This window comes from Peromyscus leucopus, chromosome 8b (genome assembly GCF_004664715.2).
Source record: "Peromyscus leucopus breed LL Stock chromosome 8b, UCI_PerLeu_2.1, whole genome shotgun sequence".
In the NCBI taxonomy this organism is placed as follows: domain Eukaryota; kingdom Metazoa; phylum Chordata; class Mammalia; order Rodentia; family Cricetidae; genus Peromyscus; species Peromyscus leucopus.
The window spans coordinates 64,467,252-64,492,567 of NC_051086.1; the positions used below are offsets into that span (position 1 = coordinate 64,467,252).

The 25,316-nt window shown below is 47.8% G+C and overlaps 1 protein-coding gene across 3 annotated transcripts in view; it reads right to left on the bottom strand.

Moving 5' to 3' along the window:
• The window catches only part of Asic2 (acid sensing ion channel subunit 2), a 1,079,215-nt gene that overhangs the window by 71,764 nt on the left and 982,135 nt on the right, over positions 1 to 25,316 (bottom strand). For all 3 annotated transcript variants that reach the window (XM_028867013.2, XM_028867012.2, XM_028867014.2), the window contains exon 3: positions 2,467 to 2,594. In XM_028867013.2, coding sequence (XP_028722846.1) covers positions 2,467 to 2,594 — 128 coding nt within the window. The remainder of the gene's footprint in view (positions 1 to 2,466; positions 2,595 to 25,316) is intronic.

Here is a 25,316-nt window from a genome sequence, read left to right on the forward strand (position 1 = left end):
CTGGGATGTGTTTTTGTATTTCTCTATTAATATGAATGAAATGATGAAACGAGATGATGCGGAAATGCATTGAAGACTGTAAAATGTTTAACAAATATCTTGTTATTAGTTATAATAAGCAGAGAAATACGGAAATGAATGAGGCTGACTCGCCATCAGTACTCTGCAGCACAAACAGCCGCTCTGCCCTTGGACGCTGCAAACAGGTTTCTCTTCATCCTGCTCACCATGGGGAGCCCCTCTGTCTCGTCTTGGCAAGAGAAACACTGACTTAAGCTTCTTAGGCATCATCTGCTCCAACTTCCCACCCAGCCTAGAATTTTCTTCCATGTCTCTGGAAGAAATGAGCAGAGGAAGCCTAACCACGTCTCTCAGTCTGCTGAAGAACAGCCTCCACCCACGCACGCACGCGCGCACACACGCACGCATGCGCGCTCTCCTCTCCAACCTTTGCTAGTGGAGAAAGGAGTTACGGTTCACCTGCTGAGGAGCACAGCACACTTGCTCTGCACATGAGCAAGGTAGACCCCAGAGGGCTGTCTTGGTAGATACATCCAGCAGACCACAACATCAGGTTCGCTTTGGACAAGTCACAATCATTCTCTTCAGCATCCAAGAACTCCCTGGCACATCTATTGGTCTAACCCATGCTTGGCTCTTTAAAGCCTTGTGGTCTTGTGGTCCTGTACAACGAAAAGCTGCGAGAGCTCTCCTTGCCCACATCCCAGCCTCTTCACTGGCTCTCCATCTCGACCTCTGTAGGCTCGAACTAACACTGACCCAGTTTCTGACAGGTCATGGCTATATCCTCAGGGTGGCTCTAGCCCTCCCCCCATCCCCTTGAAGGGGTAACTCTGAAGAAGGCAAAGTGCTGTCAAAAGAACGAACCTTTCAGTTTATGTACCCCAGAGGATGGATGGGGACCAGTCTCCCAGGCTCTTTTGGGGGAGAGGAACCCCACTTCTGTCAGCACCGGGAGCATGCGCTGATGGGTTTCACATGGACCACACCCGGTTTGGGTTTCTACAGTTTTTCATGTCTCTGACTCTGCTCAAGTCCTTTCCACCACCTTTCCTCATCAACTCTCTAACTCCCAATGATCTCTGCACAAATCCAAGCTGAGGGCCATTTACCCTGGACTCTTGGCTCTATTATAGAAGAATACTGCTGATGGAAATGTAGCTCTGTTTACATCTGGCAGGATCCAGGAGCCCACTGAGGCTAAGAGCTTAGGCTTCAGGCTCTCTCAGGCTGCCTGTCTGGCTGTCTTTCTGTCTGTCTGCCTATACTGGACAATTCAGATTCTCACTCTTCTTGATTGTCACATCCTTAGCCCAAACCTTGGCCCAGCTGTCCATCTTGGGTCTTTCTTTGCCCCCACACCACTTATCCCCATCTCTGGGGGCTGTAGAGTCCAGAATCCATGCCCCTGCCCCAAAACTACAATCCCTGCCACACACTGCAGTGGATGCTGACCTTGGCCTAAACCAACTGACCAGGCATGTGCACAGAATAGAGCATGTATGAGGTGGGCAGTACTAACACTTCCTCAGAAACTTAAAAATCTTAGCTAGTTTATTGATGGATCTAAAGCCAGTTTTTAATTCAGAGTATCATTTTATAATGTGACTAAAGAACTGTGATCAGCACAAGGCGAAACACTCTAATAGCAGAGTCAAACTCTAATAGCACGATGGGCTGAGTGGTGTGGCTTCATCTTGACGCTCTGTAGCCATTTTTCCCTCTCTCACAGAAGGCAGCAGGAGCCTCCCACCACACACTACTCCGCCTCACCCCGTAAGCTGTCTTGGGTGACCTGGCTGGGGACTTGCTCTTGCCCCAGGCAAAGCAAACAGCAAACATCCAGGAAGTTGGAGAAAAATCATGCTTGTCTCTGGCTGTTGGGCTTTGAGACTGCCTCCCTACTGAGAGTCTGAGCTCTCCCTTCTGAGATGTTAAAACCCACTTTCGACATGAATGGTGCCAGCCCTCTCCCTGCTTCTCTGCAGATCCCGCTGGCTGGGTAGGGCTCTGCCCAGGGCTACATCAAAGGGTGGGCGGGAAGCCCACAGAAGAGGCTTCACTCTTCTTAGGTAGGGAGGGCTAGCGGCTGCTCCATCCTTTTTCCCTTGTTGGCTGCTATGAATTTCCTTAATACAAATGATCAAACTGTCAAACTTGGCTTAGCGGTTTGTTTTAACATTCACTGGCAAAAACTAACTAACTAACTAACTAACTAATAAAAGGAGTGGTAGAATGTTCTGGGGGAAAAAAAGAAAACTCAACCATTCAGTCAAACAAAAAAGTAAGTTACATTTCTTGCACAGGTGACTTTGGGAGTCTACAGAAGGTTCTGGAGCACCGGAGAAGACATTCCCTTAGTATTTTCTCATTTCTCCTCTGCATGCTTCTGAGGTAGCTGGAGTAACCTGAGGACCCATGATCTGGGAAGCATGGGGAACTTACCCTCTGCTCTTGTGTGGCCACGAAGGTCTGGAACCCCGGAGCCACCCCAAAGCCCAGCTCTTGGATGAAAGGCGGCTCAGACTGACTGTGGATCTGGACCTTCACTCCTGCTTCAAACGTTGTCTCCTCTGAAAGAACAAACGTGGACAGAGCCGCGGGTCAGGGACAGCGGGTGCTCATGGGACTCTGGGGCTGGGCAGCTCTCAGGAATGCTAAGGTGTGGTAGGAATAATGGTTCCACATCTGCAGCACTGAACCCTGAGCCTGTGGCTTTCCACAGAGACTGGACAGTAGAGGATCTTGAGACAGAGGGTAACCTGCCTTGTGCCGATGGGTTCAGTGTAGTCATAAGTGTCCTCATGAGAGGGGGGCAGGGACCAGAGTTAGAGAAAGAAAGCATAGAGGCCATGCTTCTGGTGCTAAAGAGGGCAGAGGTGTCACCAGCTAAGAGATGGATGAAGTTTCCAGAAGTTGGAAAGAGCCAGAGCATGGATTTCCCTGTGGACAGTCTTGGTTTTATAAGCCTATGAAAGACTTTAGAAAGTGTGTGTGTGTGTGTGTGTGTGTGTGTGTGTGTGTGTGTGTGTGTGTTGTGTATTATATGTGTGTAAGTGGCTCAGCTATGTGGGAGCCTGTGGAGGCCAGAGGCTGAAATCAGGATATCTTTATCCGTTTTTCTTCATATCATCATCATCATCATCATCATCATCACCACCACCACCACCACCACCCATTACTATTTTGAGACAGTATCTCTCACTGAACCTGCTGCTCAGTATTTCTGCTAGGCTGGATAGCCCCTGAGATCCACCTGTCTCTAAGCGATTTTAAGCCACAAGTGCTGGGATTACAGGTGCATATCACCATATCCAGTTTTTTCACATGGGTTCTGGGTAATTGAACTCATGCATAGTACTTTACCTACTGACTCATCTCCCTAGCCCAGGACCTTAGAACTTTTTATCTTTATTTTATCTATCTATCTATCTATCTATCTATCTATCTATCTATCTATCTATCTATCTATCTGAGACAAGGTCTCATTATGGAGTTTTGGCTGTGCTGGAACTCATTATATAGACCAGGCTGGTCTCAAACTCACAGAGATTCACCTGCCTTAGCCTTCCAAGTGCTGGGGTGAAAGGTGTGTGCCACTACGCCTGTCTAAAATTTTCTAAAAAGATTTATTTTTATTATTTTAAGGTGTGTGTGTGTGTGTGTGTGTGTGTGTGTGTGTGTGTGTGGTATGTGCACATGAATGCAGATGTTTACAGAAACCAGAGGAGCTGGAGTTGAAGGAGATTGTAAATTACATGCTGTGAGTGCTGGGTGCTCTTCCTCTGGAAGAGCAGTGTGTGCTTTTAACCAATGAGTCATCTCTCCAGCCTGTGACCTTAGAATTAAAAAAAAAAATTGTGTTGGTTCTGTTACAGCTGGAACGCGAATCTAAGTCAAGTCAATTAGGCTAACCCCTGTCTCAGTCACTGTATTTGTAAAAGGTGATTATGAGATGAGTAACATCCCTTACCAAGCTCCCACCCAGCCTCCTGGATAGAGTCTCTGAAGCTCTTATATTTTATTTACTAAATTCTTTCCTGGGCCATGAACAGGAGATGAGAATGTCAGGAAGAGAAAAACAGTGTGTAGAATTAGAAACGAAAACACAGGGCTTGCTTGAATGCCCGCCTCTTCTGAACTTCAAGGGATGGGCACCCAGAGCAGAGGCCACCCTGATGGCTTGGGTGGAAGAAATGGCCCTTGGCCCTGACTGGAGAGGCGGAGCCTGGCTTCTCAGTAAGTAGTGCTCACGACTGGTGGAGCGGAGCAGGCACCACGGGGATTGCATCAGCTTACAGATGAGGTTCTGAAGTACAAACCTGTACAGCCCTCCCTCGGCTTATGAGAGCCTGGCTCTGCAACCCTGCCCTCCCACCCCCACTTCTGGCCTTGCTCTGGGCACAGCTCTGTTCCACAGCCCATGTGGTCAGGCCTCCTAAGGCTGCCTGGATTGGCTGTTGCTGGTTCCCGTAGCACACAGACACACAAATCTCCTGCCTCAAATGGCCTTCTGCATTGTCCAGCTGATCCTTACCGAATTTGCCTTGAAGAACTCAGTCCCTCAGCCCCACCCAAAACTGCTGTATTCATATGCCAGAGCTTCTGCCATACTCTGTGACTGTCCCTTATCTGCCTGTCTCCTTTCTTGGACTGCAGCATCTTGAAGCCCAGACCTGAGCTTTGTCTGTGGGTCTCAGAGTTCTTCACCAGGACACCCAGGGGTACCTGCTGAATGAATGAGTGGGTACTCTGTAATTGAAGCATAACTACTTACTAATATGCAAGGGCAGTCTGGATTCCAAACTAAATGTTTCAAAAGAAAAGAATGAAGAGAAGGTGGGTATCTGCAAAAATGGGGGGAACTGGAGTAGAGGGGTGGGGATTAGGGAGGGCAGAAGGATATATCAGTGCTGGGTCCATGGCTTAGGGAAAGTTTGGGGGTGCACCAAAGCTGCCAGGAGAAAAGGGCTGGGGGCAGCTACAGGAATATTCAAACTATAGAATGTGTGGCAGTCACTGACTGAGGCAGACTTGGTCTATGGTTTGGAGCTGGATAAGACTCTAGGGTCAAGGGTGTATGGACAGTAGGGTCCAGAAGGCAGAGAGACCTAGAGAAAAGATAGGAAGCACTGTCATAATTTAGATAAGGAATCCAGTGGCTGATATGGGGCTTCATGAAAAGAGGACCTTTGCCAGGACATGGCTTCATACACTGGGGTAGAATCACAGGCAAGCTATGTATGTATACACCCCTCCTCCTTCCTGTGGGTCAAGTGTTCTGTGGTTTCTTCACCCAGGTTTCCCTATCTGCGATTGTTTGACTGAGAATGGCCTCCATAGGCTCATCTATTTCAATACTCCGTCCCTGATTAGTTGAACTGTTTGGGAAGGATTATGAGGTGTGGCCTTATTGGAAGGAGGTTATTACCGGTTGTGGGATGTGAGGTTTCGAACACCCATGCCATTCCCATTTAACTTTCTCTCTCTCTGCCTCCTGCTTGTGGATCAGGATGTAAGCTCTCAGCTACTGCTCCAGCACCACCGAGCCTGCCTGCCTGCTGCCATGCTCCCAGACACAAGGGTCACAGGCCTTCTGAAACTGTAAGCCCCAATAAACTCCTCTATAAGTTGATCGTGGTGTCTCTTCACAGCAACACCAAGTAACTAAAACACTATCCAGACACACAGGTTCCTGTTCACCTATGGTTTTGGATCACCTGCTCACTGATGGTGAGATACAATTCCTCAGAAGAGGACACTTTATTACCCCTCCCAGCCCCTGGCCTTGCCCACGGCTGGTATATTCTCAGTGAAGGTTTTTAGGACAGGGAGGAACACTGAGTGATAGTGGGGTATCCGGTGGTCCACTTACAGCAGCTCTGCTCTCTAAACTCTGCCCAAGACAGGGAACGAGGAGCCCAAGCCCAGGCCAAGGCAATTGAGAACAGTGGGACGCTGAAGTCACAAGGATGCTTGTGCTGCGAGGAAGTGAATGATTTCAGGGAACCCTGGGAAGGAACTGGCAGGCTGCCTGAACCTGTTTCCAGCTAGTTGAAGCTGCTATCCAACTGGGCTTAGGAAACCTTCTAGCCAGTAAAGACAGGCTCAACGCGCGGCTTGTGGCCTCCAGGAAGAAATGAGAAATGAAGCTTTTCTGTTGGAAACGCCACGAGTAATGGGCAAAACAATCAGCCTGGGGAACCTGACCAGTGAGAACTGCCCGGGAATAATCAGACTGGGTTAGGGGTCTGCAAGGGGCCTCGGTTTATTCTAGAAGCAATAGTAGCTGTAGCAGAGAATAAAACCAAAGCAATCTCATTTTATTTTACATTCACAGCACTTGGATGGATGAGAGGAGCAGAAGATGTCTGTCTGTCTGTCTTTCTGTCTGTCTGTCTGTCTCTCTCTCTCTCTCTGTGCATTTGTGTTCATTGCATTCATGCTGTATGTACATGTCTGTATGGGTGGGTGCATGTATACAGGTAGGTAGGTACACCTGCACTATGATCATTGGGTGTCTTTCTTCATTGCTCTCCAACTTATTTTTTAAAAAGCTTTCTTTCTTATCACTCCCCACCTCCTGTGTGTGTCTGTGTCTGTGCGTGGGTATGTGCATACCCACGGGACCTAGAGGCATTGGACGCCCGCCCCCCCCCCACACCTCCCGCCCTGGAGCTGCAGTTATAGGCTGTTGTGAGCTGCTCAACATGGGTGCTAGGAACCAAACTCAAATTTGAACCTTCTGCCAGAGCAGTGCACGCTCTTAACAACCGAGTCACCTCTCCCGGCCCTTCAAACTTAATTTTTAGAGACAACTGGAACTCCTCACAGACTTGATACAACTAACATGTCCAAAACCCTTCAAGGCTCCAGCTGCCGCTGCTCTGTCAGCTCCAGCCTTACAGATGTGTGCTGTTCTGCCCAGCTTCTGTGTGGGAGCCATAGATCCAAACTCAGGTTGGCGAGTTTGCCCTCAGAGGCCCCTTCACCAACTGAGCTGTCTCCTCCGCTCCCAGTTTCTGCTCGTCTAGACTGGTGCTGTGCAGAGGAAACTTCTGCACGGAAGGAAGCATGCTCTGTAACTGTGAAGTGTGTGGCTCCAGGGACTGAGAAACTGGACCTGTTTATTTTAACGAATGGGAAGAAGCTGGCAGAGCCACTCTGTAGCCAGTGACTTACCGGAGAGCATGGTGCTGGCTCATCCAACCATGAGCCTTCCCAGGGCTGCAGGAATGATGGTGATTCCACCAGTCACTATTCTGCCTTCTTGAAGAGCTTTCCCTGTGTCTCCCTTGTCCACACAGATTCTGGGCTACTTGGGTGTAGATCTGAAGAGCTGATGCAGGTGTATTCATGGGTGGATCAAGCTGTAGTCCGAGGTCATCCAGCTCGACTTTTCCCAAGTCTCATTCTCATGTCTCTAGATAGATTTTGCTTCTGTTCCTCCCTAGAGCTGCCCTTTATTTCTCTCTGGATTGTTCTCTAGATTGCCTTTGAATGGCAGCCTACTCCAGCAGCCCCCCGCTCCTCTGCCTACCCTGGTCTCCATCATTTCCTGAACATGGCCATATATTCTCTCTCTCTCTCTCTCTCTCTCTCTCTCTCTCTCTCTCTCTCTCTCTCTCTCTCTCTCTCTCTCTTACCTAGGATGAATATATTACTAGAAATTCTGACTCAGGCATTATAGGAAGAACCAGGAACATTCACTTCCAGGTCATCTGAGCCACATTTGGAGAAACAGTGATAAAGCCCAGAGAGAGAATGACTTGCCCAAGGTCCCACAGCAAGGTGGGGGCGTAGCTAGGGCTTAAAGTGAAGTCTCTTGTTTTTTGTTTCTTTTTTTGGTCTTTTTTGAGATAGGGTTTCTCTACGTAGCCCCAAGTCTCTTGATTTTTAATCTAGCATTCTTCGTGTGGTTCATTCAGTGTGAGCAGGTACCCTGTAGCTCTAGGGGTCTGAATGGGGAGCGATGAACAAATATATATATATATATATATTTCATTGTCAGATCCCCAACTCTGCCAGCACAGGGCTGACACGGAGCAGAGCTTCATAAATGTTGAATGAACAAATGAATGAGGGGCTAACCTCCACATATGCCTGGCCCTGGGACCTGATGCCTCCACCCAGGTTCTGGAGGAACAGGGAAGCACCGGTGCCTGGGACCCACAGCTCTCACCTGCTGAGATGGCAGGTGGGGCACCCTACATAACAGCCACAAAGAGAACAGTAGCTGGGACCACCACCCAGAACAAAATGCCAATGTGGGCCCCTTGCTGAAAAACAGTGTTAGGGGATGGGGATTTAGCTCAGTGGTAGAGCACTTGCCTAGCAAGCGCAAGGGCCTGGGTTCGGTCCTCAGCTCCGGAAAATTAAAAAAAAAAAAAAAAAAAAAAAAAAAAAAAAAAAAAAAAAAAAAAAAAACTGTAAAAAAAATAATAGGATACCAACATCTACTTATAAAAATACATTCCAAATAAAACCCCCAAGAATTCCCGGGTGGTACTGACAGCACCACACAGAGCTGGTGGCCCTTCTGAGCAGGGATCCAGTGTGCCTGCCCTGATAGCCCTACAGTTGCTCACACCACTCTGTCCAAACGCTACAGCACGCCTCCTTCAAAAGTGCAGGCCCCTCGCTCTGAGAAGGATTTGTTTACATATCCTTGAACACCGGGATTCAAAGCCCCAGCCATGGAAAGGGTGAAAGAGCAGAGACAGGAGGAAAGCCCCCCATACACAGCCTTAGGAGGCCATGCTCACTGGGATGGTGCTGAACCCCAGATAGCTGATCATGCTGAACCACCAGGAGCATGGCTCCACAGAGTTCAGCCTGCAGACGCCAGCCTTCTCTGGGAGCACGGCCTGGCACGCACCAGGTGAGATTTACCTGGGGAGGTGTTTTCTGTGCACGCAGAACGGATTTGGGAGCTCTGTGGGAGGAGGCAGGAGCGACGGGCAGAATGCATAACGGGGCAGGGAAAGTACACGGCAATAAAGAAGCTTAAATCTTTAATCTTTGCAAATTACAGGAAACACGGGGCGGAGGAAATAAGCACTGGAGAGAAGGAGGAAGAGCGCGGCACCGAAAAGCGGAGGGAATTTTCTAGGCTCAAGCAGGGGATGTGTTGTTACAAAGCGATTTTGTTTTGGACAAAACTGACTTTATTACAGTGACTATGTAGGGGGTGTTGGGAGGGGAGGCAGCTTCAAGGGCAGCTTGAGGCAGGAGGATGGCACTCTAGAGGAGATGTCCCCTTAGTGCAGGAAGGCCTTTGCAGGACAGCTGCTGCTCACTGACCCCTGTGCCATGTCTCCCACTGCTCTCTGCCCTGGGGCGGGGGTGGGGTTATTGGGGGCTTGGACTGGGAATTTACTGGTGGTGGATTCTCTCTTGCCCTCTGGCATCTGGTTGAGGAGGCAGTCAGGGAATGATGGATTAGGTAGAAAACTGGTAGAGAGAGGAGTCTCAGGCTGGCGTGTTTAGCTCCTGGGCTGGCTAGTCTTTATGTCCACTTGACACAGGCAGGGGTCATCTGGGAAGAAGGAATCTTTTTTATTCCCCCCTAGACAGTGTTCCTCTGTGTAGCTTTGTGCCTTTTGTGAAACTCACTCTGGCCTTGAACTCACAGAGATCCGCTTGACTCTGCCTCCCGAGTGCTGGGACTAAAGGCGTGTGCCACCACTGCCCAGAGGAAGAAGGAATCTTAATTCAGAAAATGCTTCCTATAGGCAGTGCCACCCCTGGGCTGGGAGTCCTGGGTGCCATGGAAAGTAGCCCAAGGAAGCCATGAGGAGCAAGCCAGTAAGCAGTACCCCTCATGGGCCTCTGCATCAGCTCCTGCCTCCCAGCTCCCACCCTATTGGAGTTCCAGCCCTGACTTCCCTCAGTGATGGACCGTGAAGTGAACTAAGCTGAAATAAACCCTCTCCTCCCCAAGTTGCTTTTGGTCAGGGTGTTTTATCACAGCCATAGAAACCCTAAGGCAGCCCCTATTTGCCAGGTCACTATGGTCAGCTGCTTGTCACTCTAGAAGGCCACAGGTCAGACCCGGGGTGGGGGTGGGGGGCGTGGAGGCTGGGAGTCTGGGAGAGCTCTCACTCTGCTCTTAGCTTTCTTTCTGTTGCTGTGATAAAATTCTCTGACCAAAACCAAGTTGGGGAGGGGAGGACAGGGCTTATTTGGCTTACAGTGACAGCGCATCATGGAGGGAAGCCAAGGCAGGGGCTTGAAGCAGAACCAAGTGGACTGCACCCTCTCACATAGACCATTAATCAAGAAAATGCCCCAAAGACGTGCCCACAGACACATCTAATGTAAGCAATTCTTCAAGGGAGGTTTCCTCTCCCCACGTTAGTTTGTGTCAAATGGGCCCATGTTCTCTCTTACTTCTGACAGCCCCTCCCTCCCTCCCTCCCTCCCTGTTCCCAGTCCCAGACGCTGAACATCCCTGGTGCTTTCCTAAGCTTTTCCTATTCTTTTGTAAATAGTCCTGGATTAATCTCTCCTCCTATTATCTAGTTTGAGGGGGCCCCTGAGTTCTGCCTGGGTTCTGGTTGGTAGAGCCCCCATGGAGTCTCACTTAACTCCTGAGAGACAGTAGAGTTCCCATTGGGCCACTATTCCCAGAAGAACTGGGAACATTTTGTTTGGGCATTCTTAAGGGTAGAAATCTGACTCTCTGTCTGTAGATTGTATCATCAGACCTAGGTTCACACACATCCCACTTCAAGGCTCACTCCTGAGATGGTGCACCCCTTTCCCAAATGAGTGAGCCAGATGCCAGATGTTTTGAGCAGACAGAAACACATGGCTCTCCTACCTGGGGGGTGAGAACCACAGAGAACCTGGGATGGATAGTGAACTGCTTGGAGGTCTGTCTGGGACTAGGCAGGGTGAAGTCAAATCCATCTCTCAGACCTCTCATAGGTTATTCACTTTCAGGGAGTCTCACTCCCCTGCTCTCCATAGAACCAATTCACAATCAAGCCTTGGCCTCTCTGCTCTTTACCTTCTTGTGTGTGGCTTTATTTAGACACTTGGTGCCTTTGGTATCCCTGGCCATGTTCTGTGCTGAGTTGTGGTCCACTGAGCCTTTGTAGGTTTTCAACCTTCTCTGGGACACATAAACCACAATATTGGTACAAGAATAGTAAGCTTTGGCTTTTCACAGACTGACTGGATTTTTCCAGGCATGCTGTGGCAGCTGCCCATGTCTCCATGGCACTGTATTTTATTCATTTTTTTGTTATGTTCATTTTTCTGATGAAGAAATCAAAACCTAGGGAAAGTCACAAACAGGTCCAGAGCCTAGGGTTTGTGGCTGCAGAGGATTTTGGTGTAACGAGACCCCTAGAACCTTCACCAATTCAACAAACTTGGCATTTTTTTCAGGTGAGAAGACTGGGTGGGGCTCACAGAGGAAGAAGTGGCCAGGTGACAGCCAGACAGCACCAGCATCCAAATGTCTTGATTCCTCACATCCCTCTGTCCTTTATCAACTGGCCATATGACTCACCCCCCCCCCCACACACACACCAATAACATGCCCATAGTCTGCAAGCTGGACAGGGATGGAGGGGAGAATATTTTAACTTATGGTGGGCTCGGCAGCTCCTCCTCTTCCATCTCTAAGTTCTGGGGAAGCTCGGTGAGAGTTTAACAGTGACCGTGGTGAGGACAAGAGTCCCGGCCCTGGTCCTCAAGAGACCAGGTAGAAAGAGAGACTGTTGAATGCTCTTTGAGTTCAACCAGAAGCACTGTTTTGGTCCCTGTGCCTGTGCAGGCATTTGAGAAGTCGGAGGGCCCCAAGATCTGGCAAGGGAGACAGGCAGGCTCATCACCAGAAATTCGGGCCTTGGAACCAATGATCCAACTGGTTTCCAGCCTTGTGGTGTAAGAGCTATGTGATCTCAGACAGGTTGCATTCTCTCTTTGGAGTCTTACACCCTTTTTGTTGTTGTTGTTAAAACGAAGTGGGGGCTGATCTCCTGGTTAGTTTTAACTTTAACTTTCTGTGAGCCAGGGGCTGTGGTGCTCCAATATTTGAATACTTAGTCACCCGGGAGTGGAACTGTTCGCAAGAATTAGAAGGATTAGGAGGTGTGGCCTGGTTGGAGGAGGTGTGGACTAGTTGGAGGAAGTGTGTCACCGTGGGTGGGCTTTGAAGTTTGAAAAGCCCACACCAGGCCCAGGGTCTCCTCTGACTGGGCCTGTGGATCAGGATGCAAAGCTCTCAGCTACTTCTCCAGTGCCATGTGTGCCGCCATGCTCCCCACTATGACGGTGATGGACTAAACCTCTGAAACTGTAAGCAAGCCTCCAGTTAAATGTCTTCTTTCATAAGAGCTGCCACGGTCAGCCTGTCTCTTCACAGCTACAGAAAAGTGACTAAGACAAGGGTGATGTGTCAGTCTCTTAACCTCACTGCATCTCACTTGAAAAAATAGATTTAAAAAAATAGACACGGCTGTTCAGAACTCCTATCAAGTCAGATGGGGCTGATTTTTTCCAAACCAGGAAACCAGGAATGGCTGTCTATCTAAAAGTGGAGTTTTAGACTATGGGCAGACCCAGGAAGACAGTAGCCCTGAATAAGAAAAGCCAGATGGGCCAGAACAAGCTTCACTGCTTCCGGGTGACAGTTTGAGGCTGCTCGAGCTTCTGGTGGAAGACAAATCAACACTGGCTCCCCTTGCTTCACCTGTCTGTCCTGGGCCACTGTGACATGTGAAGCATAGTGTTCTCACAAGTAACTGGTGACCTGGGAGGCGCTATTGAATGGCTACAAGAGTTTGGGGAAAGCTGCAAGCTCCAACCCCTCCTGAGGAGACTTGGGACACACTAATATTTAAAGACCCTAGGACATCCTGGAGGAAAAATGTGACACTTTGTTGAACTGTTATCCAGAGCAATATAGCAATATATTCTCTTCTCTCTCTCTCTCTCTCTCTCTCTCTCTCTCTCTCTCTCTCTCTCTCTCTCTTCTCTCTCTCTTCTCTCTCTCCATTTCTTTCTCTCTCCATTTCTTCCCTTCTCTTTCTTTCTTTCTTTCTTTCTTTCTTTCTTTCTTTCTTTCTTTCTTTCTTTCTTTCTTTCTTTCTCTCTCTCTCTCTTTTTTATTTCTCTCTCTCCCTCTCTCTCCTTCCTTCTCCTCCTTCCTTTCTCCTTTCTTTCTGTGTGTGTATGTGACTTTGTGTGTTTGTGTGTGTATACATGTATGCGCAGCTGCCCATGGAGACCAGAACAGGGTACTAGTGATATAGGCAGTTGGGAGCTGCTTGATGTAGGAGTGAGGAACCAAACTCAGGTCTCCTGCAAGAGCTCTTAACTGAGAGCCATCTCTCCAGCCTGATACATGTTTCATTTTAAAATGGAAAGGACCAAGGTAGACCCAGTTAGATGTGGATCCCAGTCCTGGTTTCAGTACTTCTTAGCCAGGACACCATGGGAGGAACTTGCTTCCCAGCAGCTGTTAAATATGTTAACTGGTGAAAAGGTGAGAATTTCCTTGTGTGTGTGTGTAGGAGGATCAAATAGCACCTTTTATAATGCAGGGTCAGCTGTCCATGCTAGAAAGAGATAGAAATGTTACATTTTGGTCAGGCAACCAAGAAGCGTGACTCCACTTTGGTTTCTGTTAAATAGAATCTTGGCAAAGCAGGGATCAATGAAGGTGCCAGGTATGGAGTTCATCCCAGTTTCGTCATGAAAAGATTTATCCTAAGGATATTTTAAAAATAACGTGTTTCCCTAGTGCATTTGGGCTCAGAGACGATAAACTGCTTGATATGAAGGCTTGAAAGAAGGCTGATCACTGGGTTGGATGATCAGCCTGTGGGAGACACCACCTTTGACATGCCACTGGGGAGGCCCATGTCTCTAAAATTGTCGAGGCAGTTAGTGGATGAATATGATTCTATTTATGAAAATTTTGACAGCAGAAGTCAGGTTTGGTGAGGTTGCTGAATAGATCTTGTAGTGTATTGACCGATAAGTATACCAAATTCAAAACCCATCCTAAGTGATACAGAATTCATAGCAACCTTGTTTGACTATTTTGTCAATCAGTGAATATAAAAACATGGAGGTTTTCATGTGTGGTGATCTAAGAGAAAGGTTTTGCTGTTCAGAAGGCTTTATCCAGTCTCTGTGTGGTAGGAGATAGTGGTTTAGCCTGAGCTTCCTACAACTGAGTGTGAGTCTCCCAGGGACCTTGGTGCAGTGAGGATTCAGGGCATGTCCTGAGATTCTGCATGCCTAACAAGCTACTAGCTGAGCCTAGGCTTCTGGATGAGGACTGACTTCCAGACCTGCATTAATAATTATCATAATAATTATCATTTGTGCATGCGTGTGTGTGTGTGTGTGTGTGTGTGTGTGTGTGTGTGTGTGTGTGTGTGTGTGTTGATGTCCCAAGGAGGCCAGAAGAAGGTGTTGCATCACCTGAGAGTTATAGGCAGTTGTGAACAGCCCAACGTGGGTGCCCGGGAACAGAACTTGGCTTCTCTGAAAGAACGGCAAGTGTTCTTAACTGCTGAGTCATCTTTCCAGCTCCCACATCTACATTTTGGCAAAACACAGCAGGCCAGTTACCAGATGGTTTGGCCTCTACCTAGAAGTCAGTCTAGCACACTCTGGGCTGATCTTGGCTTTCTTCTCTATGTACTGGAGATTTCAGCAACCCATAACCCCACAGCCTCCTCTAACTCCCATGTATTGCCCAGCAAATGGGGAAAACAAGGTCATTTTTCTCTTCAGCTCCCCTGAGACACTCTTTCCCTCCCTTCTGGAACTGACTCCTCCTCCCCTGTTCCCTGTTTTTATTCTAGTGATTATAGCACCTAATGACACTCACTCATGTTTCCTGACCACAATGTGAAGACTTGACCACTCCTTAGACACTGGATATAAAAGGTGTAAGTGAAAAGATTTTGAACCACGACAGAATCATATATGTATTCCTCAGAAAGTCTCAGGATTGTGTACTCTTGAAAACCTAGCCTGGACCTTCGCCTGTATCCCTGCGATGCCAGAGCACACGGTGGGTGCTCAGTGAAGATTTCCTAAAAGGAAGAGATGAGCACCAAGGGTAGATAGATCTGTTTCATCAGCTCCCTGGGCATTCTCTTTGGACTGCTGGCTGCCTGACTGGGACCTCTAACAAGATCATATATGCTTTCTGCACCACACTTAGCAAGTCTCCAGCCAGATAAAAATCAGGTTGCTTCATAGATGCCTGCCTCCAACAGTGCATCTAATTAATAGCATCATTCCTCCTGAGTCTTCAGGCACCTGTGGAGATGCCCATCCAGCACAAAGCCCTTCTCTGGGAGTAAACGGGCCAGCTCAGCTGGTGGCTGCATGTCACTGTGCTCTGGACTCTCAGAATTCAGGCCAGAGTCGCTGCCTCTTATTCTTGACGTCCTTAGGACCTGGCACCATGACAAGAGTTTTTACTGGGAGCAGAGATGCTGGAGAAACCATGGCAACCATCAGTCTCATTTCTGCCATGTCACATTTGTAGTGGGGGGTAGGAAAAGTACTCTCCCTGATGGCTGCCCAGGCCTTCCAGCTATGGTAAAAATTTATGGTTATTTTTAATTTAACTTTTATATTTATCAAAGCAGTCTATGTACATAATTTTAAAAGCTAAATGGTGCTGCAAGGCACTGAATGATCCATCTCTGCCACCGCGCCCCCCCCCCCCAACCAAGTGCCACTCCTCTGAGGCATTGACTTTAAGCTCACTCCTTGAGCTGTGTTTTCTGTGTTCATGTTTCACAGGCGACAAGTGCTTGCCAGTTATGTCCTGATGGGACAACTTTGACGTGCTTTCTCCTGAGTTCTTACCATGGAACAAGAATATGTGGGCTTCTTCCATGGGATGCCTATGCATACTTCCTTTCTGGTCACCCTCAGAATATCAGAATGCAAGTATACATTTTGGTTCAATTAGTGTTTAGCTTTTACGTAATTATGACTATATAAATGTTGTTCCCAGTCCAGTCTTGTGACGTAGAAAGGCATGTGTTTGTGTGATCTTGTGGGTACGGATGGGTACGTGTGTGTGGATGGACGGCACGTGTGTGAAGGTCAGAGAATAACATCAGGTGTTGTTCGTCAGGTACCTTCTTCCTTCTGTTTGAGACAAGGCCTCTCAGTGGCCCGGAGTTTCATCAAAGAGGTCATGCTAGCTGGCCATGGACTCCCACTGGTCCCCACCTTCCATCTTGCTATTGTTGGGCTTTTAACCACAAACCATTTTGTCAGCTTTTTGTTTGTTTGGGGATTGAAGTCAGGTCCTCGCACTTCTGAGGGAGGCGCTTTACTGATGAGTCATCTCTCCAGCCCCCTAGATGGATGGACATGGTCTCTGTTTTTCTCACCCCCCCTACCCCCCTGTCTTTTCGTTTTGTGTGGCTTGGAGTTCTGCCTGCTGCTCATCTGTCCCATCTCCTCTCCCTGGAACCCTGGCCTGGGAGCAGAACTCTGCAATGCCTCTCAGGACAGTGGCCAGATCCACAAAAGTGGTCCCTCCTGGAGCCCACAGCTGCCTGCTCTGCTCTGGACTCACTGCCCCCTCCTCACACCTGCCCTTTGCTCTATCCACATCTGGAATTCTCCTTAAGCCAGGTTCTCTGTTTCCAAACTCTCACAGGAGCCTCCTCCCGGCTTTATTCTCTCATCCTTTAGTAACTTCTAGAAAAATCTACCCAAAACACATTTTTCTGAAGCCCAGTTCTGTATTCACACTTCATATGCAGTCTGGTGAGTGTAGGATTCTACATCGGACAAGAAGGATCGTGGCCTCGCCTCTAGAGATGCTCTGCCTCCTGTGTGTGGTCCTGACAGCTGATTCTAGATCCCAGGAGGATGATCATTTCCTTCCTTTCCAAAAATATTTAAGATGTCCTTTTTAATTTCTGCCAGCCCGGATTTTGCAAATGTGTGTCTTGGCCTATCTGCTCTGTCCCCACCACAGTCAGGACTTGGTGACCTGCACAGGAAGAGTTGCATCAATTCCCTCCCAATGTCCCCCACCCCCACCCCACCTCCAGCCCTTTGATTCTGTCATTCTAGAACTCCTGCTATAGAGGTGTGGGATTTTTTCTGCATCGATTCTTTAATTTTTATGGTTTTTTTTTCCCTCTCCCATTTACATCTGTTGGTCTTTTAATTTTCGCTCTTGGGGTAGAATTGTTAAATTTCAGCCTTCCTATAGATTGCATTTTAATATATGCAATCATATTTTGATTTTCAATTTCTTCTTCTTCTTCTCAAAATGTCCCTTTTTAATATAGTCCTGTGCATCTGTGGTTGTATTATTGCTTCTTCTCTCTGCTGAGGATGCTAATTAAATATTTTGATGCTTCTGTTTTGTGTATTTATTTTTTCATTTATTAAATACTATGTATTACTTAATATGGCCAAGGTTCTTTTCTAAACCCATCATTTATATTAACTCATATTTCAACCCATCTAACAATACGATAGAGTAGATATTATCATTCCCAATCTAGAGGTGATAAAACATGCCCAGAGAAGTTAAGTAGCTCACCTTAGGCCACACAGCTGGGAAGCAGCACAGCTGGGATTTGAAGCCCAGCAATCTGGCTCTACAGCTTCTGCAACAATTTCTGCAATAATTTCTACCTCATACTTGGTTTGTTCGCTTTTGGGTTCTTAGTTAGTGTCATCCCTCAAATGAGTGGTGTCCCTCAAATGCCTGGCTTTGTGATTGTCCCTTCATGGGTAAGAGGTACTTAAAGCCTGTAGACTTTCCGTGTGGCTGTTTGGGGACTTGTCAAGAGATGTCACACAAGCATGATCTAACTAGGTCATTTAGCCTGAGCTCTCTAACCTGTCCTGACCTGTCTCTTTAGCTTCCAGGCATCCTCAGACCCCTGTGAGGGGTGGGTACAGCAGATAAGCCTTGCTGGGCATCCCCCTCGCAGTAAGTAGCATTTTGACTCCTTGTGCTATTTTCCATTTAGCGTCTCACCCTGTCATCTGCTGGTGAGGTGACCACCCCAAGTCCAAAGTCCATCTGTTGCAGTGTCACCTTCTGCTGGGGTGAGAGAGATAACTCTGTGACTGGGTCACAGAAAGATACTGGGGGTGCTCACAAGCTCATCCCCCAGAACTGGGGGGCCCGGCTGGTCAGAGGTTGCAATCTACCCATGGCCCAGCCGCTCTCTCTGAGCTCAACCACATGGAGGACTCCCTCCCCATTGAGGCTTCCTGCTCTCTACCTGCCCTTATCTGGAGAAGGTCTCTAGGCCTGGAGGCCTGCCCTTATCTGAAAGCTGTCCCTAAGCCTGGATGCCTGATTTATCTTTTGTGTGATCCTTGGCATAGTTCTCTGCCAGAGCTTTCCCCCCTACGGCCCATAGGGTATTTAGACATTGTGCTAAGAGCTTTACAATAGGATCGTGCTTCCACATATGATAACTAAGACTTGTACTAGGAGCTTTATAACAGGAGCGTGCTATTTAATGCAAATTAGGTGATTCTCCAGCTACGGTGCCCAATCTTATATATTCTCTATACTCTGGAATAAAGCTGAGCTGACTCACTGAAGCTGTCTCCCAGAGAGCTATCTCTGTTGACCCATAAGCAGGACCCACAAGCCATCAGACCCTAATTCCTGCCCCCCCCCACCAGTGACTGATGATCCCTGAGGAAGAAAGAGAACCATACCCCAGACTTTAAATGAACCCCCTAGCTTTACTTCAGCAGCATACTGTCTTATTTAGCAGCTCTTGGGGGGGGTCTGGCCCCTCATTATCTCTGAGGGGTCTGTGGTGGGAATGATGGGGTCCTGGCTGATTTGTCAAGGTTCAAGTCAGTTACTAGCAGTCTCCCTGATTCCTGTCTTCCACACTATGACACCTGCCATTGTCCCTGTGGGTTTACCAAAGACAGTTCCTTTGGTGCCCTTTGGGATGGCTTTGGGAGGGAGTGTGTCATAAATTCGAGTGTTCAGCCCACTGTGTTTATACAGAAATTTCTCCTGGCAGCTGCCCTGAGGCTCAGCTGCTCCCCAGGCCTGTTGGGGGCCCTTTTCTCCATCCCAGCAGGAGGTGGGGTGAGATTCGGATGGAGTAGCTCTGTGAGCTGGACACAGGCATAGCACCATCCATCGTGTTCCTATTAGTAACCTCCAATCCCCCTCTAGTTCCCCCTCTTTGATTTTTTTAGTGTGTGTGCTTGTGTGAGGGTGTGGTGTGCATGTGGGTGTGGCTTGCACATATGGAGGTCAGAGGACAACTTTGGGTGTCATGCCTCAGGAGCCTTCTACCTTTTAGGTAAGACATGGTCTCTCACTGGCTGGAAAGGTCCTCACATAGACCAGGCTAGGCTAACTGGGTACTATAAGCTCCCAGGAATATTCCTGTCTCTACTTCTCATCTCTTTATCTCTGCAATGGTAGGCCTGTGTTACCACACCTACTTTTTTATATGGCTTCTGGGGATCCAAACCTGGTCCCTCACATTTGCAAGGTAAGCACTTTACTGACTAATGCACCCCACCAGCCTCTCATCCAGTGTTTTTCAAACTGGGTTCCCCAGAGCCCTGGGCTTTCCCAGCATGGACCAGGGCTGGCCATAGGGAGAAAGGGAGAGAAACAGACTGGAGTCTCCACCTCCAGACGACCCAGAAAAGCTTCACTCTCATCTCTTTTCTATGTGGGGAGCACCTTCCCTTCAACATGATGAATGATTCCACTCTTAGAAAGGCAAGAGGACCAGGAAGAAAAGGAGGCCAGGCAGACCTAACACCATGTGTATTACCCTAACCACCCCTCTTCAGCTATTTTCCCAACAGGACGTTGACAGTGACAATTTGCACATTAAAAGAGTTTGGTGGATGGAGCATTGTTGCTTTGGGCTTCTGATGCAGTTTTAAAAGCTTAATTCAGCTGCTTCATCCACTTAACTAGGCTGCCCCTGGGGAGCTCACTCAACTTCTCCGGGACCTCGCTTCCTCATCTTTCACTGGGTGCTCTAATACTTCATTACCAAGGAATCAGGAAGGGGTCATGAGGCAGAATGTTTGTGGCACACAGTAGCTAATCGTTAATGCTTGTTTCATCTTGGCTTTGGCAGTATGCATAATTCAAGTGATTTTTTTTTTTCTTCATCAACAAATACTTATTGTCCTATGAGATCCAGATCCAAGCCTCTAGGGGCTTATGTTTTAGTGGGAAGGGACAGACCAAAATAAACCAATAAATCAGTAAATCATGTAGCATACTTGAAGGTAGGACCCGTTATGGATGCAAGGACCAGTTGAGCAGGTGAGAGGTAAGGAGTGAGAATAGGTGAAGTCACAATTGAAAAAAACAGTACCCGGGGTATTTAGGCCACACCCAGGAGGTGATAACAGAGCAAAGACTGAGCAGAAAAGGCAATTAGCCAAGTAGGTATCTGAGTAATGGATTATAAATAGAGAGAATAGCAAATACAGATGCCCCAAAGGAAGACAGTCCTGGAGCATTTCAGAAGCATCAAGGAAAGCCAGTATATTCAGAGTCAAGTCAACGAAGGGGGCATTAGGAGCGGGTAGGACCCAAAGATGATGGGGCCTGGCTTTACCATGCTATAGCACAGATTTCAAAAATAATTCCTCTGCTCAGAAATACATCTGACATAATATCACATTCATGCATACTTAACACTAGGATTTGGGAAAATCAAAGCAGATTAAATTTGATTACAACAGTGTATTTTGCATTGAAATCAACGAGAGGTGGGAGATCCTGGAAGAGGGAGCCCTGGCTGTCATCTTTCCTGTGTTTGAACACGTGCACTAAGAACTGAAGTCCCCTAAGCAAATTCTGTTCTCTTCAGATACAGCCCCTCTCAGCCCTCTCCCTGGCTCACCTGCTCCAGAAGAGTTCTCTGAGGGACTCCCTCCTCTCCACCTCCATCCAACTTCCTCAGTGTCTATTCAGAGTCCCCACTAGAAGGGCACTCCCCTATTCACTGTGGATTGGCCCAGGGGTAGGTCACTCAACTCAGTTGGCCCAATAACTACCTGCTTTGCTCTTTTTGCTGTGTGTGTGTTTTTTAATGGGAGATCAGTGGTGCAATCAAAGTAGTCTAGCTGGTGTGGCAGGATCTGAAACATAAAAATTTTAGTAACTGCTAAGAGCCACATGAATACATATATGCATAGAAAAAGCCTGTGTCTAGTGAGGGAGACGGGTAAGGATTCAGAGGGAGGCAGGTGAGAACACCCAGGGTATAGGCACCTTGGTCCCAGCACTCTTGAGCTGCAGCCCTCTCCTCCTGCTGGCTTGTGGTTGGAGCTTGTCTCAGATTCTGAGGGCAATGCAATTCTTTTGATGCCTGAGCGTGTTTGATTCAGGCTCCTCTCATGTGCAACCCAGATAACCCACTGCCTATTTCTTTTATCTTTGAAGTTACTCAGAGGTATCTACACAGAGTTTCATTTTTAACAACCTCCCACCTGTCTTCAATTTAATTTCCGTTCGAAAACTCTGTCCGTGAAATCTGTACTTCTCTGGTCTAGGATGGCTTTTTCCAGAAGTATATTTTGTGAGCTCCTTTATGGAAAAGGAGGTTTCCATGGCCAAAGGCATTTAGAAAATAAATGCTGCATACAATATATCTGTCTTGGAGATTCATGATGTAGCATATTAAAGAATACCTGCAATGAATAAAGTGGGTTACACGGTCTAACCAGGGCTCCCTAGCTTCTTTTACTGACCCCAGATTCTTTTTATTTGTGGAACATATAAAGTCCCAGAACTTCTGATGCTCCACAGGACCCATTTGGGGGCACCCTGTCTAGGTTCACATGCAACATCAAAATGGGAGATTGCCAGGGTGCCCCACTTAGAGATGTTTGATGCCCTGGGCTCCTTAATACGGGCCATTAGCAGCCTGGTGGAAGGGGCATTTGTGATCATTTTCATGGAGTTACCTTCTATTTACTAAGCATGAGGCCATAGCGGCTGCCTTTTTCTAACTCATCACATGTGTGGTCTGTCAAACTCGTGCCCTCTCTTTAGTTGGAATTACATCCAGAGGAGGGCCCTTGCTCTGCCTTTGATTCTTTTGCTGTCTGAGAGCGAAGCTGTCCAGAGGCAAGGCAAGAGCCTCAAAGATTCTCTTCCAGCAGGAGGGGTTTTCCCATACCAAGGCCATCCAGGAACCCTTGTGACAGTTGTGGGATTTCTAGATTATCCTTTCCTGTGGAGTATGAGGAGCACTCTTCGCTGAGCCCCTCAGTCACCCTGAACAGCCAATGAATTTCCGTTGTATTCACTGAAGTTCCTCTACTTTTTCCAAGACACACGGCTAGAAATGGAAGAGCTAGAATTGCCCTTTGGTCTGCCTCAGCCTGTGAGGCCGTTTTCTCTGTTCCATTACACTGTCTCAGTCCTCACACCACCTGTGGCCACTCCCACGGCAGTCAGTCATTTTTCTCCTCCACCATCATGCAAATATTTCCTAGAGGGACCCGGGCTCCTTCCTTCAGGAATTGAGAAGTAAGGCATCCATGGAAGCACAATGGCATCTGTGTGGGTTGTTTCTGGTGGTTGTGGCAGTGCCTTTGCTCATAGACCTCAGGACCAACAGCCAAGTAGTCAGATATCTCTGCCCCTACCCAGGTAGCTTCACAGACAAGTGTCCCACTGCAGTTCATCACCCATATGGGACTCACCCAGGAAATAAGCAACTATGAGTAATCAATGTCTCTCAGAGGCAGTCATTGCTCAGTGGCTTCTCAGTCTGAAGAAACATACAATGGAGGAAGGTCTGATATAAGAATCCAGAAGTTCCAACTGGGTGGCCTTGGGAAAGGGCCTTAATCTCAACTTCCTTCTATAGTGAGCACAGGGAACTCTGCCTGACACTCAAGGTCATGGTGAGGGAATAGGCAAGGGTGAGGGGGCCAGAAGAATGAGAGAGGTAGCTATGGAGACAAGAGTGAATGGAACCAACCACAGTTTGATGAAGCTGTATTCCAATATGCTAATTGCCCCACAGTATGGTAGCACAAGCCCCTTGGAGATATTAGTTTTAAATTAATATATTAAAAAGGTGATACTGGGGGCTGGAGAGATGGCTCAGAGGTTAAGAGCACTGGGTGTTCTTCCAGAGGTCCTGAGTCCAATTCCCAGCAACTACATGGTGGCTCACAACCATCAATAATGAGATCTGGTGCCCTCTTCTGGCCTGCAGGCATACACGCAGGCAGAACACTATATACATAATAAATAAAACTTTTTTTTTTTTAAAAGGTGATATTAAAAATTCAGTTCCTCATTTTCCCTAGCCACAGATAACATGCTGAACAGCACAAAGAACATTTGATCCCAGGAAGTTCTACTGGACAGTGCTGATCAGATTCTCCCGTGACCAGTTTCTTGCCCCCACCTGTGTTCCACCCATTCCCTGCAGAGCCTCGAGTTGCTGCTTGGTGTGCCCAGATGTCCAACTTTAAAAGAGAGCATAGAGTGAGAGTCAGTTGATCTGCTTCTAAAAAGGTGGGGCCTTCATCTTGCATCTTCTGCATCTTTGACAACAACCCAGTTCCTGCTCCATGTTAGAAATGAGGCTTGTTCTCAGTGAGGAACTTCTCTGATTTGGCATAGTTCGTGGTCAAGCCTGGTTCACAACTGGCTTGGCTTGGCTGTGAACTTACTGAATGATGTCAAACACATCATTGTTTCGCTCTGGGCCTCAGGTAAACAAACAGGTTGGCCTAGTATGGAAGACCTCTGAGGTTCATTCATCACTCATGTCTGTGGAGGATGCTGACTTCCTGGGTGGCTCTGACGACAAAGTCCTGTATCATCAGAGTCCTTTCTGCCAACAGCTGGTGTTCAGGTTCAAGACCCTACTGATGTCGAGACCTGGGCTACATGAAGATGTCTGTGATGGAGGTCCTGGATTGTGTGTGCATTGTCTGTATATATGCTTCTGTTCCAAAATCAAGGGATCAGGATAGCACCTGCCAAGTTGCCCTGGAAGGACATGACTAAGTTCTGCTTAGGCAGGGCTTCAGCCCTCATTTGACATCCCTGTTTCTCTCTTTTCCTCCAGGTGATTCAACAAGCAGGTATGTTTTGGCTTCTCTAAGAAGGGATACCCTTTGGGAAACTACTCCCAGGACTTGGGGTTAGAAGATCAGAAGTCCCAAGGTCCAAGCATTCAGCCTAGCCTCAGAATGTTCTCATAAGCCTGGTCCAGATAACTAGCTCTCGGGGATGCCAGAGCTAAGTGGGTGGGAACACAGACTTTTATCCTACTGCACGTGGGATAGGGAGATTTTACTTCTCAGCTGAAGCCGCTGAGAGATACCTATCATGTGGGGTCAATGGACACTGTCACCTCTCTCCATCAGGGTACTCAAATGAGAGGTGCTGGGGAGAAGGAGACAGTTCCATTGTAAGAGAATGCTTATCATTGCAGCTGGTCATCTTCAGGGTAGGGAGCCTCCTGCCTTGGCAGCTGAAGGCAGGGCCACAGAGAAGCCAGGCCTCAGGCTCTTCCTCAGTGAGAGTAACCATAGGGTGGGGCAGCAAAATATAGAGTCAGAGCTGTCTGGCCTCTCTCTTCCTCAGCTCCATCCTGAAGGCTCAGGTTCTCTTTTCTACTAGATCTGCTCTCTACTCCCTCTTCTCTATTGGTTTCTGAAGGCTCATCTCACTCTCTCAGCCACAGTCCCTGTGGTGGTTTGAATAAGAATGGCCCTCAAAGGCTCATAGAGTTGAATGCTTAGTCATCAGGGATTGGCACTACTTAGAAGGATTATGAGGTATGGGCTTGTTGGAAGAAGTATGTCACTGGGGGTTGGGCTTTGAGGTTTCAGAAGCTGAAGTCATACCCAGTGGCTCTCTCTCTTCCTGCTGCCTGCTGATCGGGATGTAGAACTCTTGGCTCCTTCTTCAGCACCATGTTTGCCTGGATGCTGGCATGCTTCCTGCCATGGCGATAATGGACTAAACCTGTGAAACTATAAGCCAGCCCCAATCAAATGTTTTCCTTTATAAGAGTTGCCATGGTCATGGTGTCTCTTCACATCAATAGGACTAAGACTAAGAAAGAAGTTAATACCAGGGAGTGGGGGTATTGTTGTGATCTGCTTGACCATGCTGTTTGTTGGCGGAATATGGATTTTAGGATTTTGGATTAGGAAAGCAGTTGAACACTTTAAGTGGGACTTAATGGGCCATACTAGTAGGAACATAGAAGACAGTGCTGAGGGCAATTTGAACTGTGGGGGCCAAACTCAAGAAGTTTCAGTGGGGA